The sequence below is a fragment of the Clarias gariepinus genome, chromosome 8 (genome assembly GCF_024256425.1).
Source record: "Clarias gariepinus isolate MV-2021 ecotype Netherlands chromosome 8, CGAR_prim_01v2, whole genome shotgun sequence".
NCBI classification, from domain to species: domain Eukaryota; kingdom Metazoa; phylum Chordata; class Actinopteri; order Siluriformes; family Clariidae; genus Clarias; species Clarias gariepinus.
The window spans coordinates 12,499,990-12,515,316 of NC_071107.1; the positions used below are offsets into that span (position 1 = coordinate 12,499,990).

The 15,327-nt window shown below is 35.8% G+C and overlaps 1 protein-coding gene across 3 annotated transcripts; it reads left to right on the plus strand.

Moving 5' to 3' along the window:
- The first annotated feature begins 2,391 nt into the window (after nt 1–2,391).
- Nucleotides 2,392–14,157, plus strand: wu:fc21g02 (uncharacterized). 3 transcript variants are annotated; one of them, XM_053501801.1, is made up of 10 exons: nt 2,393–2,623; nt 2,713–2,739; nt 5,959–6,004; nt 6,386–6,679; nt 6,840–7,124; nt 9,747–9,958; nt 10,373–10,504; nt 10,993–11,106; nt 11,228–11,326; nt 13,613–14,157. In XM_053501801.1, the coding sequence occupies exons 3-10, from the start codon at nt 5,962–5,964 to the stop codon at nt 13,712–13,714; spliced, it is 1,281 nt and encodes a 426-aa protein (XP_053357776.1). In that variant the 5' UTR covers nt 2,393–2,623; nt 2,713–2,739; nt 5,959–5,961; the 3' UTR covers nt 13,715–14,157. The 3 variants fall into 3 exon arrangements, with proteins under 3 accessions (XP_053357778.1, XP_053357776.1, XP_053357777.1); XM_053501803.1 differs by lacking the exon at nt 2,713–2,739 and having other exon boundaries at nt 2,392–2,623; XM_053501802.1 differs by lacking the exon at nt 2,393–2,623 and having other exon boundaries at nt 2,645–2,739.
- The last annotated feature ends 1,170 nt before the right edge of the window (nt 14,158–15,327 follow it).

Below are 15,327 nucleotides of genomic sequence, written 5' to 3' on the forward strand. Positions count from 1 at the left end.
GAGTATTCAAACAAAATTGGAACTTGCCTCAACAGGTTGCTTCAGTTCCTACGTTCAAATCTATGCACATAGTTTTGTGCAGTTGGTGCTACAGGTCATTAAACATATAATGAGCAGAGTGAATTACTGACATTATTAATGATAACTTTTACATGCACAGCTGTGGGGAAACATATTAAGTGCCACAAAATAATTGTGTTAACTTGATGTTTTTTTTAATTTATTTATTTTTATCTGATGTCTTTAATTCATTGATTTTGAATTAGCCAAATCCCAGCTCTCCCAGTACAAAGACACAATTGTCAGCTGCTTCTGACATACTTTCTTGCTATTGTCAAATTATGCTTTAATGTGATGGCTAGTCAATATGGCACCTTTAATTAAAAAATTAAAGAAAATCATGCCACATATTTCAATTCAATTTTATTTATATAACACTTAATTATCATAAAGCAGCTTTACCTAAATTTAAAAAAAAAACAATATATAAAAAAAGGACATATTTATACATTTGTACATTTATTGATGTCACTAATAAGGAAGCTGCAGGTGATGGTGGCAAGGAAAACTTCCCTGAGAGGACATAAAGGAACTGGTTACTGGAGCCCTGGGTACAAATGTGTTGTTTTGATTTCAGTTGTAAACTATCAGAGCAATTGCACCATCAGATTTTTAAATTGAATCATTCAGATTTTTAATTAACAAGGTCAGCAGTCACATGTATTTTTAAATAGACCATATGGCTCTATCCACAGCAGCAGTAAATGATCTCCCTGGGTTTAATGGTATATAATTGATAATCAATGTTACAATGCAACTTGTGTTGTAGCACAAATTAGAAAATATAGTCTGACCTAGACCTAGGGTTACAAATTTTTAATTACAAAAAAACAAATCTTCTGACACAACTGACTGACAAACTCTGACAATCCAATAGATTGTAGACAAATTGTTAGGAAAGTGACAGGTGGTAACACATCCTAGACCTGGATAAACAACTTGCATTTTTTTAAATACTTAATTGTGGTTGGGTGTGTATGTGTTTTTTTTTTTCTTCAGTAACAAGCCTATAATGACAGTATAGAAATTTACAATACACAATTATACCCTCTTTGCTTTTCCCACCGCTCCCATCTTCAGTAACACAAAGATGCGTACTACCCTAACCTAATGTCCGAACCTACATTATGATTTACTGTTGGTTTGTTCCTGTGCAACTTAAGCAGCTCATTAATGTTAAAAGCAGTTAGCCTTGAGATCTCTATTATGAATGTACTGATAGCAAAGAAAGTGCAGATCTACCTACAAGCAGAATTCCTCCTCCTTTTTTTATTTTATTTTTTTATAAAGGATAAAATTGAGGGTTTTTTTTATACAATATAATAACTTTAATTGCTTAGTCCACATAATTTTAACATATATATGAATATTTTTATTTGTCTATAATATATGGACAAATAGTCTTCATGACACGATAATATAGTGCACATGGTAAATTGATGGCTTTTTCAGTGATGCACACTAATAATGTCAACTGAAATAAACAGGATAAAATGCACATATGCAAAATCATAAAAAGAATAATGGTTATTAAGAATAGTTTTATTATCCCTGTTTAACAGGTCATGTTATGTAAACTACTGCAATACCCTTATACCTTAAATATATCTCTTACATTTACTGTTATTCCTGTGTCAAAAAAAAAAATGTAAGGCATATAAAGGCAGCTGACATCTCCATCATGACTATATAATGATAACAAATAAATGCATTTTCTGGACCATAATCCTTTTATCCCTACTGTTAGATCAGCAAGCAGAATCTTTTTGTTTTTATTAAGTTTGTATAAATAGTTGTTCTGATATTTTCTGTTAATATAATGTCTTAGGTTGTTTACATCAACATAATTAAACGTTTTTCTAGCCTATAAAACATTGCATAGATTATTAATAGTCATCACGTTTACATATCTATTTTACTTAACAACTGAAGAATGCAAAGCTTATAAAACCCATGTGTTGTATGAATCTTTTTGCCATGTTTACCTTGTCCTGTTTCACAGCAGGGTGAAATACAAATGTGCTCATAAGAGAAGAACTGTTATTAAACAGGTTTGTTTAACGCCACCATTGAGTGGTGTCGGTTATTCAGGAAGAAAACTCGACAGCATTACAAACTCCAGACAGGATCCATCAGTTCTTTCATTGCGCCGTCTCGCCGAAGGCCAATTATTTAGTCACGTGTCTTTTCAAAATCAATTGACGCCATTTCCTGGATTGGGCGTGGCCGGTTAGGTGTGTGCGTGTGTGTGTGTATGTGTGTATGTAGAGTCTGCAGTCTAATCTTATAATCAGATGTAGATGGAAGCAGACTAGACTAGGGCTGTGCAGAATTATTTTAGAATTCCAAATGAATATTTAAAGCAATACTAAACGTCTTAATTGTTCATTTATAAAATAAAAGAAACATCAAAGCGGACATCACGTCTCCGAAAAAGGAGGTTCCCACAGACCCCACCTATTTCCTCCGGCCAATCCCGAGGTTTTTGCTGGTATGCTAAGGATTGTTTGCAGTTAAGCGGACGGACGGGTTTTTCAGTGAAAGGAGATTTCCCCTCGACAGGGTTGGTCTTTTTTTATCTGATGTTTTAATTCTTTTTAGGTGATTGCTTATATTGTTTAGGATTTTGAATATATTTGGTTTCCCCCGCAGGCTCAACAGTCCTCATTTATATCCTAGGTGAGTATAATGTTAAATAAATAGACTGTTCCTACTTTGTAATATGTGGCTTATAAGAAGAGCGCGGTAAAAAGTCTGCAAGTTTAGTAAGTTTTTTTTTTTTTTTTTTAATCCGAAAAAAAGCAACACACAAGCGACACATTTGCTGCACGCTGTAGAAAAGCGGATGTAGCCGGTTAGACTGCATGGTTAGCTGTTTTAAGTCTCAATCTGTGATTTCTAGATATGTAGTAGTTGCTTTGTTTTATTGTTATGAAGAGTCGCAACAAGGTAAAAAAAAAAAAAAAACCTTAACTGATGTACCAAGATCAAACTTTTATTTTAGCTCCATAAAAAGGTACTACATGTTTAAAGTTTATGCTGCGATAAAAACATACAATTTCTCTCTTTTTGTAAAGCTTTCTTTTCAATTATATATAATGTGTGTGTGTGTGTGTGTGTGTGTGTAATTCAGATGCAGTTCAAATGATCGTGATTGCAGTAGTTTGCATAAGTAGTTTGCATAACGTGACTTAAAAAATGGATAACACCAGCCATGTCTTATGTAATGGTTTCACAAGCATTACTTCCTTATCATAAATAAGCGTTTAAGAATTCGGAGTTATGGTTAAAGTTGTCCTGAGGAAGACTGAGTGGAGTTGTGAGTCAATTTTAGATAAAAATCTGTGCTAAGGATATTAATGGTGATGCATGATAAGTGATATCTCTCCAGGGCTGCACGATATGATTAAAAAAAGAAATCACATTGCGATTATTTTAAAACATATTATTGCATTTTAAACTAATAACTCTGTAACTAATAAATGTATTTTTTTTATTCAAATGTATGGCCCTGGGCTACTGGAAAAGAATAACACAAATGATCTCATAAGGGGCATGTTTGCCAATATTTATTTATCACCTCAGAAGTATTGAAAAAAACTTAAACAATGTTTAAAATAAAAACTATTATTAAAATAAAAAAAGCTTGTATTATTAAACAAATGCGCATATTATTTACAAATAATAACATGCTTATAATATTGACCAACTATACATATATTCCTGACGATGCATATGTTACCTGTAATAGTTTGCAGCCTTTTGCGATTAAAGAATTGCACAGGTCTTATTGCGGGTTTTTTTTTTTTTTCATTTATTTTTATTAGGCCTATTTTTTTTTATTTTATGCAATTAATTTTGCAGCACTTTAATCCCACTTGATGCTTCAGATTTCTTTATTAATTTTATTTTTACCTCAAATAATTACAATAAATGTATAATAATCTATATGGATTAATTTTATTGTGAGGATTAAAAATGGTTTACTTAAAACTATTTGTAGTATAACATGCAAAATCCCTCCAGGTGACCTCCAGTATGTTTTATTTAATACAAAAAAAATTTGTAAAAAAAAAAAAAGGTGATGTGAAAATTTTTTTTTTTTTTTTTACATTAAAGTAGAGTAACTGTGCATAAAGATCTGTACATCAGATTGAAAAGTGGCATTTTTTGTGATTTTTACACAGTTTGCATATTTTTTTTTTACGCGTATATGTACACATGATAATACTGAGAAGGGTACGAAAAAATTCTTAAGGTCAATATATACAGTATATCTTGGTGATTGGTTGTGCTTGAATGCTTATAAATAACACTGGATTGCTTACATGACCTCTTCTGTTCACCCAGTTTGTATCTTAATGCATCTTCTGCATAAAACATTACTGGTATTCGAAAATGCTACCAGAAACCTGATAACCACACCAACTCAAAACAGTAATGTGTCTCATATATAGCCTGGGGTGTAAGTGGAACAGAATGTTTTTGTGTTTCTATCCATTCATACAAGATTCCCAATGGCAGAATGCATACAAAAAATTTTTTTTTGTACATTTCAATGATTTATGTCATTCGTTATTGGAACAAAGAAATGAACAGATTTAGTTCTGAAATTGATCCTAATGATGATTTACTTTTGTAATTTTTATAAAGTGAACGTTACAGAATGGACAGAATCCCATGTTCATTTATCCATCTGTGCGTCTGTCTGGAAGTCTTCTTAATGTAATATTCTAAGAACTGGTGGTTAAATGTTTGTAGAATTGATAAGAATTATCATGACAAGTTTTGGAAATTGTTTTCCCTTAAATGTTACCTTTCTGTTTATCTTAACGGGTATTTTAGGCATGCAAATTAGTACCATGGAGGGCCAAATTTGTGAGTGGTGAAGAGATCCAGGGAATAGAATGCTATTTTAATCAATATAAGTTTCCACCTTAAGGCATTTCCGACCATATTCGAAATTTAACACCTTCTATAACAACCCAGCTTAGAGTGCGCTACAGAGAGGTTAAGTCAGCCATGGTCGAGACTCTTGCCATCCATTAGACATTTCACACCAGATAAACAAATTCACAGAGGGGGAAAAAGCATATACTGTATAACTGATCAGCCATGAGATAATGACTACCTGCCTAATATTGAGAAGGACCCCCTTTCTGCCACCACAACAGTAATGCACTGTGTGTTGTGACATCTTTCTATAACAATCAGTATTAACTTTACTATAAATTGGATCTACTGGCCCAATCCTCTAGCCATCACAAAGTCGCTTAAATCCATATGCTTGCCTGTTTTTTTTTTTTTTCCTGCTTCCAACACATCAACTTAAGAAAAAAAAAGATTCACTTGCTGCTTACTATACCCACCCCTTTACCCAATATATTTTACCAAGATATTGAAAATATATCTACTGTGCGAAGGGCCAATCCAACTCCAAAACTGCAGATCTTGTGAGATGTTCCCAGGGTGTAGTGGTCAAGACATAGGAAAAGTACTGCAAGGAAGAAAAACTGGTGAACTGGCACCAAAGACGTGGGTGGCCAAAGCTCAGTGATGCACATGAGGAGTGAAGGTTGACCTGAGAAAGGTGAAACCTGTGTTGTTTGATCCAATAGAAGAGCTACTGTAGATCAAATTGAGGGAAAGCCTAATGCTGGTTTCAACAGATAAGTGTTATAGATAGATACACATAGATCATTACTGTTTTGGTGGCAAAGTGGGGGACCTACTCAATATTAGGCGGGCAGTCATAATGATATAGCTAATCAGTTTAGGTAAAAAATAAAAAAATAAAATGCAGTGCCACCAGAGCAGTATTGCAAAAGAGTGATGTTTGCCTGAATTATCCTATGTTGTTCTTGCTAGCACCAATTTAAATATGTCTGTTACCCACAGAAAATGCAAGCCTTTTGGATTCTGCTCGTGGCCGTTCATGTTACATGTAAGGATGTTTGTTTTTTTCTTTTTCTTATTTTATCTCACTTTCTTGCATTCTTAAGAATGATTAAAAACATGTTACTACAAAGACTACAGTGTCATTGCAAAGATTACTCAGAGTACAAAAATACCACCTTCTCATATATTTATACAAAATCTAAGTACTGTAGTGTGAATAGCTGTTTTTGCCTAAACTAAAGTTTTGGGTATTACAAATAACCAAGTCAAAGATTTTATAGTTAAATTACCAACAACTGTAAATAAATATTATTTGATATACTGTAATGTTAATACAATTCCGTTAGCATAAGTATCATATGTGAGGACCAATTAGGTATATTTGGTAGGTGTAAAGTATTAACTTTTTCTCTCTTTCTCTTTCCAGACTCCTATGCTGCTATTACTTCAGCTAAAACACATCATGAGCAACTGATGTATGGTGAAAGGCTAAGTATCAAGCTGCCAGTTGGGGCTGAAAAATTGCAGTTTACCTCTCCAGATGAAACAAAACAGGATGTCTTGTGGTCCAGGCTTTCTTCGCCCAAAAGGGGAGTAGTAACAGGAAGAGATGATGACAGAAAATTTATAATTTATTCTGTCACATTTGATGATCAAGGAATCTACACCGTGGTGAACTTCTGGGGAAAAAAGTTAGCTGATTATTTGGTGAAAGTTGTGAGTAAGTGATGTGCTCTATCCTCTAATGCCAGTTTTCTTTGTAACTTTGTTTTATATTTTTTCGTGTTTATCCCATTTTATATACCATACACGCATTTCCTCTGTAGAAATATCATGTTTAAATGAGAATTTAATACTACCTCTGTTAATGGCTTTGGCAGCTAAAAGGAGTTCCCAGGATTGTGTGGCTGGTGAAACTTTTAAAATTACCCTGGGTGATCTTAGGAGGAATGACGCCACACTACATTTTTCAAACGAAGATTTCAACCTGACTCTGGTGAAGCATGGATCACCTGTGGGCAACTCGCACCCTGACTACTTGGGTCGGATCCGGGTCACTGATTACAACATTGAGGTGCTCAACGTCAATGTATCAGATGTGGGCAACTACACGCTCACAGATCGTCTGAATCGCACAGCAAACCTCATCTTTATGAACTTGGTTGGTGAGTTTCCACCTGGAGTTTTTAAATATCCGTACCTAGATTTTTATAAAATGTAAAGTTGTTAATTGAAGGAGCATATCTGGCACCAAAGAAGTCGAACTACTTACCTGCTTTTCCTACTTACGAAATCATCAGCCATCATTTATAAAGTTTGTATGTTCTCCCCATGCTTGGTGGGTTTCCACCGGGTACCCTAGTTTCCTCCCACAGTCCAAAGACATGCAGATTACGGTTATTGACATTCCCAAAAATTTCCGTGTGTGTGTGAGATTCTGAAATTCTATAAAATACCACAATATATTTATTTATTGCTGGAGGTGAACATGTGCCCGGATCATGTTATACCACAGTTAAGAACACCACTCATGGAGACACACATTTACTAAATGGCTAAAAGTATGGACATCTGACCGTTACAGACTTTTGTGTTGTTGTTTTTTTTGTTTCGAAAGTTTTGCCACTATGTGGAAGCACACAACGCAACCTAAAAGGCTAAACCTCTTTTACCCTGAACAAGCCCCTGTGCACAAAGTAAGCATGATTTGTCAAATTTGGTTGGGAAGAAAGAGTGGCATACACATACCGGACGTTAACCCCAATTAACACATTTTGGCTGAATTGGAATACCGAAAAATCGCAAGGCCTTCCAACCGGCCTGACCTCACTAATATTCTTGTGGCTGAATGGGCAAAGCTTCAAAGCCATTCTTCAGAATCTACTAGAAATAATTCCCATAAGGGTGGAGGTTATTTTATGCACTGACTTTTGAGATAATGATTGCTATCTCCCCTCCCACTTTACTTAACATGCAACCGCATATCATAAATAAGTGGAGAACTAGTTGTTAATAGTTTTCACTAATTAGTTTTAGTTTATTTGAGAGGGTCATTGTTTATTTGAGAGGGTACATTAATTAATATTTGTAAATGTATTAGAATTAGCATAACAGCTATTTTCATCTACCAATTATTAATTAGTTTATTTGTTCAGACATTTTCATGTTACATTAGAACAGCACCAGGCAGAAGTTAATGTAGATCGGCCATCAATATCTCTTTCATCCAACCATCAACACTTTTTCTTTGGCCACCTTTTCTTGTTTCACCTAAGACTCTTTCCCTGATACTTTAACATTCTCTTAAATCTATCCATATGTTTTCCATAAGCTTGCACCAAAATGTTAGACATGGCTGACTGGGATCAACAAAGGTTTATTGTTTGTTGAGGTTTCTTCTTGAAGGAATTAAAAACAATTTATTTTTATTGTTTCAGTTGAGAGATCTCCATTTAGGGCCATGTTTCCTTTCAGTTAGCTAACTCCAAACAGCTATTTAATGCCCATAAACATGTTAAATTTGCATTTCTGTGGATAATCAAAATAGAGAAATCAGCACCACTTGTGTAAAAGCTGTCCACAGACAAAATCGATAGATGCCTATGTGTATGAATTTATCCTAATCAGACTGTTTGAATGAAAACTGTTTCAGATCAAAATGTTTTCAAAAATAAAGTCAGACTAGAGAGATGAGACTGCTTTGTTTTTCAGAGGAGGTAGTAAAAAGTAAAGAAATATTTTAATTAATTTTCTTCTCTATTCTTACCTCTAAAGATAGTGAGTCGTCAGCAATGCAGTCGATGCAACATATTAGTTTGCCACACATACCTTAAGGAGTGCAAAATTGAAGGTACGCCATTAATGAAGTAATAAAGTGCTGCTCAAAAACTTTCAAATAATTGAATACAAAAAATTTTTAAAAAATATACATGTATATACTAAATCAACTGTATGATCATGCTGCATCCATAACCACTTGAGATCCTGCTATAACGTTTTTGGTTCACATAAGCCTACTTGTCGGTGCTCAGGGCAAATATTTGCAAAGATCCCCACAACTCCAGGGAAACCAGCGAAGCTACATTCATGTGCATGTTTTTGCGATTGTTTCATATGGTGCTGGAAAGTTTGATTTATTATTTCTGACATTGTTGGCTGTGACAAACCCAAATCATGACTGTGTCAAAGTTACATATTTATTGGCACTCTGTGTTAATAAAACGCCTCTGCTCCATGCATGTCTCTGCCTGAAAGCTATTTCAAGTTAAGCCTTTATTTGTCACATATACATTACAGCACAGTGAAATTCCTTCTTTGCATATCCCAGTGTAACTGGGGTCAGAGTGCAGGGTCAGCCATGATACAGCGCCCCTGGAGCAGATAGGGTTAAGGGCCTTGCTCAAGGGCCCAACAGTGGCAACCTGGTGGAGCTGGGGATCGAATCGCCGATCAGTAGCTCAGTGCCTGAGCTCCCTGAGCCACCACTGCCATTTCCTTGCTACTCCTAATCTTTTAGGACACTTTCGGACCACTAATACATTTTAGTGAAGATAGGAGTGACTTCCTAATTCAAGAATGTTGATAAATTGCTTTTACTCCTACTCCTAAATCTAACGCCAAAATTAAGTCACTCTGAGAATTTTTGCCCACTAAGTGTTGATTTCCTATTCTGAGACATTTAGTAAATATGGCCCTAGGCTTCCTGTACAGAATAAAGAACATAGAGAATGAGTGAGAGTAAGTGAATAGTTGTTTGTCCCCTCTTCTACTACTTCCTCTCTCTGTAGATAAACATCCAGGGATTGGTGCAGGTCCTTTGGCAGCCCTTCTGCTGTTGTTTGGTATACCACCCTGCATTTGCTGCTGCTGTAGAAAGAGAATTTGTAAAAAGAGCGGCCAAACCACTACCGCAAACACCACCACTGTGAAGTTGGACGGCCAAGTGATTCCTCCTGGGCCTCCACCAGCCTACGTCAGCCTACCAGCAAACCCCACGCCGGTAACACCTGCACTTGACACAGGACAGGACTTTGTAAAAGTCATTTTAGAAATTTAGTACTTCAGCCACTAATTACTACTAATTACTACTATGCATTAGACTTACATTATGCATGTGTGCACTAGAAAGGGGTATACAGATATTAGTACATAAAAAGTAATGTTTTAGTGTTTCACCATATTTAATTTTTTGCAAAAAAGGAGTAATAGTTTCCTGGATGCTCTTCAGAATCAGATGTAAGCCATGCTATTCTCTATGAGGCAGTAGAAATAAATGTCTCACGGTTTGAAAAGTTTTAATTTCATTATCCTTATTGTTTGTTACATATTTTTTAAAATCTTATATTTATATCTAGTTAAACAAGTGCCAATGCTTGTACAGCTTTACATCTGTGCCTGTGCTAATGTTTTACAGGGCTATACTCCTGGTTACCCCACTGTAGGGGAGAATATTGTTCACCCTCCTCCTAATCCTACATTTCCTCCTCAACCTCAACCACCCTACAGTGGATATCCTGCAGCATCACCTACTATTCTCCCTAACCCTGTAAGACACACATGCACCACAAAATAAAGTTTTGTAATTTACTTTTTGGTGGCAATTTATATATTCAATATTTTCTTCCATGTATTGAATTTATGTAAATAAGACAGGTCTGAAATGATTTGTCAACAGAGATCGGCAAAATGGGCAAATTCTTTACTTGTGTATGTTAGAACAACAGCTTGCATTATTAGGTATGTTTTGAAGGAAAGGCAAGTCTTGCTATTGTGCGTAATATTTAGCAGGTGGTGAAATTCCTACTTAAAATGCTACACTGTGGTTAGATTTTGCAAGGCAATAAATGTAGTTAAGTAGGAGGATATTTATTTGTTGTGAGATGTAGCAGAGTAAAAGTAAAAAGTATCCTCTAATAAAACTACTCATGTAAGGTAAAGATATGTAAAATATGTACTTAAGTACAGTAACAAAATAAGCATAATCCGTGACCTTCCATCTTTGCTCATCAATGGATTTATTTATTTATTTTTTAGGCCTTTGATCCCAATCACAGCAACCAGAATCCCCTTTACCCTCCTGTATCTGGCTTTGATCCAGCTCAGCCACCTCAGTGGAGTGGTGCTCCCTACAACCAACCTGGTCCCGCTGTAAGATCCTGCTTCATTTGTTGATATCTTACTCTGTCCTTCTGTTGTAGTTTTTTCTGGTTAGATTCAAATATCTAAAATAAAAAGTGTTCCTCTTTTGTACCTGTTTTTGTACTTGCAGGGTTTTTCTCCAGTTGTGTATAATGCTCCCTCTGGCCCTCAGCCAGTAAACGCAGAAGTAAATCCTACAACTCCACTCCTCACACCTCCACAGCCTCAGGTACTTCATTCAGTGCGTGCGTGCGTTCGCGTGCGTGCGTGTGCGTGCGTGGGCGCGCATGTGACTCTGAACTCTGTACTAAAGAATGTTTGATTATTATACTAAAAGGTTCAAATTAAAACATATGTCTGCCATAAATATGCAGTTCAGTGACGTGAAAAACAAGTGCAGTTAAAATGCCTATTGTAGTCCTCTGCCATAGTCATTGCCTATTTTGGAGTGCATAAAATATATAATATTTACTATTCGGAGGGATCTCTCTCTGTTTTGACCACGCCCGTTACCAAAAGTTTGAAACAATCAGACATCTACTCATGTAATGTTTTATAGAGTATAATAATGTATATCATAATAATATGCCACATTTTCAACAACAGATTTTTATCAAATTACTGGTCAGGTGCATATATAACTGTCCACAAACGCTCACATTGAGCTCACATGACCAGCAAAAGGTTAAATACCAAGCAAGTCAGTGGCAGCAACATGTCATGGTTCTGAATTGTGTCTGTTATAGTAAAGTAGTAAAAACTTATTTTAGATAGTGAAAGGGAACCAACTTCAAAGTAATGCCACTGGATTTAAAAATAATAATAGTAATGCCACAGGATTTATAACAATAAATAAATTTAACTATAAAATATGTATGTAATGTTGACAGTGGGGAAAATAATTATTTGATCCCCCGTAGATTTTGTAAGGTTGTCCACTTACCAAGAAATATTACAAAGGGTCTTTATCATCATTTTTATCATGGGTTTATTTATCCAGAGAACTTTAGGTTCCTCTTCCATCTTATAAAATTCAGAAAAAACACATTATAGAAATATTATAAATTAAGTTGCATTTCAATTAGTTAAATAAGTATTTGAACCCCTAACAAAAATAATTCTGGCCCCCACAGGCTGGTTATGTGTTCATGTGGTACACAAATTAATTTAAAACAGTGCTCCTAACAACAATCACCACAGAATCTCTTATCTTTCATTCAAACCTCACCACACTATACACATGAACAAAGAGCTGTCAAAGGACATCAGGGACAAGATTGTAGACCTGCAAGACTTTATTCGCAAATGGAAGAAATACAAAGTAACTGCCAATCGGCCTCTGTCTAGACTCCATGAAAGATTCTGCCTCAAGGGTTAAGGATGATCATGAGGATAGTGAGAGATCAGCCCAGAACTACATGGAAGGAACTTGTGAATGCAAGGCAGTTGGGACCACAGTCACCAAACAAACCATTGTTAACACAATATACCACCATAAATTGAAACCCTTCAGCGCTGCAAGGTCCCCCTCCTCAAGAAGACACGTGTTCAGGTGTGCCCCAAGTGACGGTGAACAGATAAGGATTGGGAGAGACTTCTGTGGTAAGATGATAACAAAATTTAGCTCTTTGGCATTAAATCGAACAATTCTGACTATGACCTCAAGATCACTATGCTTACAGTCAAGCATGGAAGTGGAAACATCATGCATGGGGGTGTTTCTCTAATAAAGATACAGGCTGACTTTGCCACCTTGGGTCCTAAATCTTGGATAAGGAGCCTTCTAAAAATGGGTCGAAGACGAGAAACGGCTTACCTCCGCACTTGCTATTAAGGGTTTCTCCACTAAGTTCAAGTCATGTTTTGCTTGGGGATCAAATATTTTACTCATTGAAATGCAACTCAGTTTATAAACTTTGTATTGTGTGCTTTTTTTTTGTATTTTTGGTTAATATTCTGTCTCTTTTAGCATAAATGTTATAATAATTATTATTATTTTTTTTTTTTGTAAGTGGACAAACTTACAAATCTGCATGGGATCAAATAATTATGTTTCCACATGTAGTGTACAAAAAGGGAAAGTATATTTTTGACACATGTTGTCATAGCAGGCGGCATAATGGCATAGCCACTGCGGCCTTGCACCTCCAGGGTCGAGGGTTTAATACCCGTGTGTGTGTGTGCGTGTGTGCGCGTACGTGTGTGTATGGTGCTTTAAAAAACAAAACTGTACCTAACCTATATACCGTATGTTTCTTTAGGGGCATTTTTGTTCAATACATGAACATTATTGATGGTTGAAGACACTGTACCAAATGGATAATGAACCAACTGTTTTATGGTCTATGTACTGTATTCATAGGTCATATGTAATTGGCATAGAGGATGTACTGGTGATTTCAGTGATGGAGTAGAAGTTTTGTTGAATTAGTTTGTAGAAGCTTTGATGAATTCAAAATGAATACCAGGTTTGAAAATATTCATTTTCTCTTTCTCTCCTTTTCTCTTCTTACAGAATCCAGCCCAGTACACTGGTCCAGATGTACTTAAATCCTCTGACTCCAATATTCAGTTCAACATCAATAAGGCAACTGATACAAGTGCCAACTTCCTGTAATTTCTGCTCCCTCCCTACAAAAAACATGCACTTGTTCAGTATACTGATGCATAGGATATACAATAAGGTAGACTGGAAACTCAAATTTTACTTAGGCCTTACTAGTATGTAGGTGTTTTTAGCTAATGTATTATGTTTATACAATTTGAGTACATGAATTTTTTTTTTAATGTTTGTTTTTTAGGCAAGAAATTTTTCAAATACGTTTTTTTTTTTTAATCCATCAGTGGATTTTTTTTTAACCTTTACATGATTAATTAAAAAAAAGAAAATCGTTGTGAATTTGTGATACTGAGTGAAATTCTTTACACAGACATTGTGATTGAATGCTACATATGTCAACATTTAAATATATAGTCGAATGTACTTAGAAACACAGACTGCATGAAAATAAGGCATTGCTATAAAAACAAGCCTATTAAAATGTGTACTTATTATCATCATTATTGTTGTTGTTGTTAGTCTACATGTAATATGTTCTTATTTGTTAATTGTTTTTTAATTACCCTGAAAGAGTTTCCTATGTTGGCATGGTGGTGTAGTGCTTAGACCTGTGGCCTAGTGTCTCCAGGGTTGAGGATCGATTTCCTGCCTCAGGTTTGTGTGTGTGGAGTTTCCATGTTCTCCTTGTGTTCTGTGTGTTTTCTTTGGGTTAAGGGATAGGAAATATTACACAAAGTAAACATTCGGTTCTCGAAATTGATTTGTTGAAAGCAGGAAAAGTGGGCAGGCATAAAGATCTGTGCAACTTTGACACCAAATTGTGATGGCTATATGACAGGCTTGAAGCATTCTCCAAAACAACAGGTTTTGTCGGAGTGTTCCTGGTATGGGGTAGTTGGTACATACCAAAAGTAGTCCATGCAAGGACAGCTAGTGAACTGGCAAGTGTCATTACCTCCCAATGTGCAAGGGGAGCTACAGAAAAGATAATGTAACAATGCTGTTAGTTAATGTACTTGATGTAGTTAATACAGGCTGTGATAGAAATGTGTCAGAACAAAGTGCATCACAGGCTGCCTTAGCCCTACAATTAGATTCTGTTCATTTGAGCAGCTGCGAACACAGCACAGAGACTACACTGAGACCCTTTCTGGGTGTGGTCCTGGTTCAGTCCCAAAAGAGCTCTGGAGAAAATTGTTGATGGAAAGAGCATGATACGAACCAATTATAATGAGTACACTGCAAGTTGGTGCACTTTGCGTGTTTGAATGTTAACTGAACGTGTCTTGTTAACATGTTGTAAATATCCAATACTCAATCCCTTTTTGACTCAGAACTGTGCAGTTTCTCAATGCTGTAGAGCACAGAGAACAAATCGCCCCTACAGACTACAGCTCTACTTTCTGTTTACATTCTTTATGTCCCAGACTCATTAAATCACTGGAGGGTGAGTGGAGGGAAGGTTCTTATATGATGCATTTTGGTTCACTTGGTCAATTTTGCTTCTGTGTGAAACTAAATTCAACAAAGGGGCAAACAGACAGAGTTTACAAACTTGGTCCAATGATTCAGGCTAGTGCAAATGAACCACAGGTTTGAAAATGACCTCTGCTAGCTGTCATTAGACACAATGCCCCCAGTATGAAGGAATAACAGGACTGAGCTTTGTT

Bases quoted from the DNA above. Each gene is read 5' to 3' on its own strand.
- wu:fc21g02 (XM_053501803.1), top strand. From the start codon at position 5,962: ATGCAAGCCTTTTGGATTCTGCTCGTGGCCGTTCATGTTACAT. The intron at 11,107-11,227 runs GTAAGATCCTGC...TTGTACTTGCAG, and splicing joins ACAACCAACCTGGTCCCGCT to GGTTTTTCTCCAGTTGTGTA. The intron at 11,327-13,612 runs GTACTTCATTCA...CTCTTCTTACAG, and splicing joins TCACACCTCCACAGCCTCAG to AATCCAGCCCAGTACACTGG.